The following is a 6,097-nucleotide window of genomic DNA, read 5'->3' as shown; positions in this document are numbered from 1 at the left end:
CTTACACTTCAGTAGCAAATTCCATTTACGTTACGATAACAATAGCAAAATTATGAAGGTATGAAGTAGCAACAAAAATAATTTTATGGTTGTGGGGGGTCACCACAACATGAGGAACTGTATTAAAGGTCGCACGGAGCCTTAGGAAGGTTGAGAAGCACTGCTTTAGAAGAAAAACATACGGCGCATTCTCTTCTTCAGTCTCTCACACTGGAACTAAAAGCCTTTCTCTTCCATCTAAAGCAGTCCCCACCCTCTGGAGTCCCCTGGCTTCCAGAGCATTCCCAGGTGATCTGAGATCCTGAAGCTATTCTCATCCTGTTGCCCTGGGAGTTTTCAGCACTCCTGGTACAACCTGTTCCTCACTCCTCCCGCTCTTTTCTTCCCCCACCCCCTTCCTGTCCTTGCTGCAGGGGCCCCAGCTGAACCCTCCAGAGAGACACTCTCTGACTCCGTCCCCAGAGGAGAAGAGGGAGGGGGAGGAGGAGAGGAGGGAGCCACAGAGGGCGGAGGCCGGGGAGCTCAGCCAGAGAGGGGCTGCTGGAGGTTGCATCTGCTGAAAGGAGGTTTTTCTGCTGCCTGGTAACCAGCTGCCAGAACACTGAGAGGGAGAGAGAGAGGCAGGGAGCAGGGGCAGCAGCTTCTTGACGTCAGGACCAGCCAAGGGGATCGGGCCAGCTACCCCAGCCAGCCTAGAGCCAGCGGGGCCCTCGGCTGGAGAGGAGACCCACGCGAGGCGCGGAACGTGAGTTGGGGGTGTGGGAACTGGTCTGGGGCGCAGCATGCCCCCTGCCCCAGGGCCATGGAGATCTCCCTGGTGCCCCTGGAGAACGGCAGTGCCATGACCCTCACAGGAGGAAGGGAGGCAGCAGCGGCAAGCTGTGTGCAGACCCCCGGGGGAGAGTGTGGGTGCCCTCCGACGGCTGGACTCAATAATCAGTCCAAAGAAACATCGCCAAGGGGACCCGCCACGCACGAGGATGCCGGCCAGGGTGGGCGGCCTTTGCCTCCTATGCCTCAGGAGCTGTCACAGCCTAGAAGGCCATCTGTTGAGGATGAGGAGGGAGAAGGCGACCCTGGCTTGGGCACAGTAGAGGAGGACCAGGCTCCTCAGGACTCAGGGTCACTCCATCACCAGCGGGTCCTCATAAACATCTCGGGTTTGCGCTTTGAGACGCAGCTAGGCACCCTGGCGCAGTTTCCCAACACCCTCCTGGGGGACCCAGCCAAGCGCCTGCGCTACTTTGACCCCCTGAGAAATGAGTACTTCTTCGACCGCAATCGACCCAGCTTCGATGGCATTTTGTACTACTACCAGTCTGGGGGCCGCCTGCGCAGGCCAGTCAACGTCTCCCTGGATGTGTTTGCAGATGAGATCCGCTTTTACCAGCTGGGGGACGAGGCCATGGAGCGCTTCCGGGAGGATGAGGGCTTCATCAAGGAAGAGGAGAAGCCCCTGCCCCGCAACGAGTTCCAGCGCCAGGTTTGGCTTATCTTCGAATACCCAGAAAGCTCTGGGTCGGCAAGAGCCATCGCCATCGTGTCGGTCTTGGTCATCCTTATCTCCATCATCACCTTCTGCTTGGAGACTCTGCCTGAGTTCAGGGATGAACGAGAGCTGTTACGCCACCCCCCAGCGCCGCCGCAGCCCCCAGCTCCTGCCCCAGGGACCAATGACAGCAGCTCTGGTGCCCTTTCCTCTGGCCCCACAGTGGCTCCGCTCCTGCCTCGGACACTGGCTGACCCATTCTTCATCGTGGAGACCACATGTGTGATCTGGTTCACTTTTGAGTTGCTTGTGCGCTTCTTTGCCTGCCCCAGCAAGGCAGAATTCTCTCGGAATATTATGAACATCATTGATATTGTGGCCATCTTCCCCTACTTTATCACCCTGGGCACGGAGCTGGCAGAGCAACAACCAGGGGGCGGTGGTCAAAATGGGCAGCAGGCCATGTCCCTAGCCATCCTCAGGGTGATCCGCCTAGTCCGGGTGTTCCGAATCTTCAAGCTCTCCCGCCACTCCAAGGGGCTGCAGATCCTGGGTAAGACCTTGCAGGCATCCATGCGGGAGCTCGGGCTGCTCATCTTCTTCCTCTTCATCGGAGTCATCCTCTTCTCCAGCGCTGTCTACTTCGCAGAGGCAGACAATCAGGGGTCGCACTTCTCCAGTATCCCAGATGCCTTCTGGTGGGCAGTAGTCACTATGACCACTGTAGGCTACGGGGACATGAGGCCCATCACTGTAGGGGGCAAAATTGTGGGCTCACTGTGCGCCATAGCTGGGGTGCTCACCATTGCCCTCCCTGTGCCCGTCATCGTCTCCAATTTTAATTACTTCTATCACCGGGAGACGGACCATGAGGAGCAGGCTGCCCTGAAGGAGGAGCAAGGGAACCAGCGGCGGGAGTCTGGGCTGGACACAGGAGGTCAGCGGAAGGTCAGCTGCAGCAAAGCCTCCTTCTGCAAGACCGGGGGTTCCCTGGAGAGTTCTGACAGTATCAGAAGGGGTAGCTGTCCTCTAGAAAAGTGTCACCTCAAGGCCAAGAGCAACGTGGATCTGCGGAGGTCCCTGTATGCCCTCTGTCTGGACACTAGCCGCGAAACAGATTTGTAAAGAGAGACGGAGGCAGACTTGCCACATTGGAGCTGGGAACAGGGGTGCCCCCTGAGCCCGGGCATCTGCTTTACCCCACAGAGTATTTAAGTCCACCTGGTCACCCACCCGATGTCTGGATACCTGCCTTTCTCCTTTCACCCTTCCCACCCTCCTGCCCCTCTAACTTCCCCATTTTCCACCTCTTTCCACAACACCAAGGGTCACCTATTTTTAAAAAGTATCTCATTCCATGACGCAGGAGCCGCTGAAGTGGTGAGCTTTCAGTGTAAAATGGATGTATTCATAGCCAGTTTTCTATACCCAGCAGAGGGATAACTCAAACAAAATTGACTTTAAATAGCTCAGATCCCAAGAGAGCCCATAGCCCTCCCCATCTCTGTGTTCCAAATTTACTTTACATGTGGTTGTATTTGTGTACGGGCAAATATTATTTTTATGGCTGATGAGTGCATTTTGTACAGCAGCATACCCAAAGAATATTTGGGTGTGTTCTTAAGATACACTTTGAATTATGGAAGTGTGGGGGGGAGGTCATCGTTTCCTGGGACACTCGGGGACAGAGACCCTGAAGAAGCTGTTCAGGATTGTGTTCCCAAGCCTCTCACGATTCTGGGATGCTCCGTTGGTGCTCTGTGTCTAGGATAGAGAATGTGCTCTTCTGGAAGACCAGCAAATCTGATTTTTTTCTCCCTTAAACATATCTTGTGACTTTCTTCAAAGAAGCATTTTAAGGATGTTGGAAGAAGGCTTTCGAGAATTCATTCTTTTCATTTTGATAGCAGGAAATAAAACGTAACTCTGTCAGGCAAGTGTTAGTTTGTCTGCTGCAGAGGGTGTGACTTGTTAATGAGTGAAGTCTGCCACTTGCTGTCTGGTTTGAGTGTCAGTGCAAAGGCTCTGACAGAGCTAGAAATCTCAGGGAGCCCAGCATTCCCCCCCCCCCCCCGCCCCCATTTATTTATTTGCTCATTCATTCATTCATTCTTTCATTCATTCACTTTACCTCCCAATCACAGTCCCATTCCTCTCCTCCCAGTCCTGCTCTCAAAAATCCCTCCTCCCATTATCCTCTCTTCATCTCATCAGAAAAGGATCGCCTTTTCTGCTAATCTCAGCAATACTAAGTCTCCCACTGAGGCCTAAGCTAGAAGAAGGGTTGCCAAAGGGAGGCAACCAAATCCAAGACAGCCTCTGCTCCATTGTTAGGGGACTTACATGAATACCGAACTGCACATCTGCTACAAATGTGTAGGGCGCCCAGTTCCAGTGACTGCACGCTCCTTGGTTGGGGGTTCAATCTCCGTGAACCCCATGGTCACAGGTTAGTCCTGCATCCTCCTTTTGATAGATCCCTCTGAGCTTAAACAGAGGTTCTCAACCTCTACGGGGAGACTCATTTCCGGGAGGGTCACATATCAGATATTTATCCTGCATATCAGATATTTACATTATGATTAATAACCCTAGCAAATTACAGTTGTGAAGTAGAAATAAAATAATTCTATGGTGGTGAGGGGTCACTACAACATCAAGAACTGTCTTAAAGGGTGGAAGCATTAGGAAGGTTGAGAATCACTGGCATAGAAGGATCATAGTTGGATTGTTTGTGTGTAGGCTGTGGACATATTATTTCCTGCAGCTGTCCTCTTGTGGTCCCAGGCTCTGGGTTTTTCGAGGTTGTCTCCTTTACTCTAAGTCCCAAGTCTGTCTTGTTAATTGTTTAAGGGAGCTCAAAGACGCAAGCCTAATGCTCACAAACAAGGCCTTTCAGAGGATCTCTGTGTGGTGAAGGTCACCCAGGGGAAAGTGCTGGGCTGCTCACTACAGGAGCCATGTCTTCACGGTGGGGGGTAGGGAAAGGTCTCATTGTTCCAGTTAAAGGACAAACAGTGGGTTCACTCCCATAATCCTTCAACTCAGAATGAATCTCTTTGTCCTCTTTCAACTGGGTGGCTTGTGGCATAATCCCACAGCAATTTCTCTTGGGTTCCTGAGCTGTCTGGATTCCTGCTGTTGCTTTTTCTACTGAATACAGACTGGTTGTTCTACAGCCTCACCAGGGAAGGTACCACTGGTCATTCCTATTTCAAGATGACCCTGGGGTTTGTGGCTGGGACTCCCTATTTAAGCCACTAAATTTAACTCTATGGATTGTGGATTTAAATAAGACAGGATAGAATAAGCCAGTGTCTGAATACCTGCAGTCGTTTCTACTCAAGAACTCTTCTTATAATAGCAGATCTACTGGGGAGGCAGCCTGGCTCTGCTGGTTTTCAGAGTACACTAAAGCTTAGGGAGAATGGGCAAGAGACCCTGTTCATTTACAATTTGTAATACGCTGAAAAGCAGGGCACCTGCTAGAGCCCTGCTCCACGGAGTCACCTCTGACCTCTGCGCCATGAAAGCTAGTGTTTATGATTTGGCACTGACCTGGGAATTGGATCTGAGAGGTAACCTCTAGGGCTCTGCCTTCCCTGCAAAGCAAAACAGATAGACAGGATTAAGTGAGGCAGACAGAGCTGCCCTCAGGACTTAAGATTCATCCAGGGGCTTGCGAAAGTATTGGCCCATTTATAAGGGACTTCATCTTTAGAGTGTCCAGGGAATGGGCACACTGTCCCACGCATGTTTAGAGACCGGGTAGAGGAACTGAGAAGCAAGACTGATGGTTTTGCATGTGTGGAGGGTGGTATGTTAGCTCAGAGCTACAAAAGAGAGCAAGATTATTTAGTGAGGCTTCCCAGTCTCTGCGTTCACCCTCCCATCCCACACTGCAACAATGACAGGCCATGGGCCACTAAGAAGGCTTTCACAGGGCTATTCAAAGGGTCTCACTGCCCTGCTCTTCCGGTTCTGGAAGCTGCTGCAGTCACCCAGTCCACCACTGTGGTTTGCCTTGGGCCCCAGTGACCAGGAAAGCCAACTGCGGTCCAGATTGTTTCTAGGCTGATCCTGCCGAGGAGCCTTCCCTCTCTGACCCCTCTCTTTCCTGCCCTTGTTTTTCCTCTTGCTTCACCTTGAAGAAGGGGAATCAAGTGGCTTCAGTGATGCTTGCATTTCTAGATGCTTCCTCCTGGCTCCCACAGCAGGAAACCTTTGCCTTGGGAGCTGAGCAAGGCAGGCACCTCCCCCTCTCTTTATGTTTTTTTTTTTTTTTCTTTTCTTTACCTGACGTGGGTTTGAGAAGAATCTTTGACTCTCTTTAAAATCCCCAGCTCTTTGTTTGGCCCTGCTGGGGTTGCTCCCTGGAGGAGGTTCAAACAGCTGAAACTGCAGGGCCCTGAGGAGTTCTCCACAGACTTTGTATTGCATTAGTCTATCTGATGCAACTCTGTCTGGTTTGGGGTGGATGGAGCAGAATTTCTTTGGGGAAGGGACACCTTGCTCTGAGTAGCCTCTGCAAATGGCAGGTTTGTTTGCAATGGAGTTTGGTGTCTGGGGTGGAAGGGAAGTAATCTTTTCTCTCTGTCGTGGGTCTAC

At 51.9% G+C, this 6,097-nt stretch overlaps 1 protein-coding gene across 1 annotated transcript; it reads left to right on the top strand.

Annotated features, from left to right (window-relative positions):
* The first annotated feature begins 579 nt into the window (after positions 1 to 579).
* On the top strand, positions 580 to 3,357 carry Kcna5 (potassium voltage-gated channel subfamily A member 5). Its single transcript, XM_052172701.1, has one exon. The coding sequence runs from the start codon at positions 803 to 805 to the stop codon at positions 2,612 to 2,614; it is 1,812 nt and encodes a 603-aa protein (XP_052028661.1). The 5' UTR covers positions 580 to 802; the 3' UTR covers positions 2,615 to 3,357.
* The last annotated feature ends 2,740 nt before the right edge of the window (positions 3,358 to 6,097 follow it).

This window comes from Apodemus sylvaticus, chromosome 2 (genome assembly GCF_947179515.1).
Source record: "Apodemus sylvaticus chromosome 2, mApoSyl1.1, whole genome shotgun sequence".
Taxonomy (NCBI): Eukaryota; Metazoa; Chordata; class Mammalia; order Rodentia; family Muridae; genus Apodemus; species Apodemus sylvaticus.
This window is presented reverse-complemented; position numbering and strand designations above follow the sequence as displayed.

Bases quoted from the DNA above. Each gene is read 5' to 3' on its own strand.
- Kcna5 (XM_052172701.1), top strand. From the start codon at position 803: ATGGAGATCTCCCTGGTGCCCCTGGAGAACGGCAGTGCCATGACCCTC.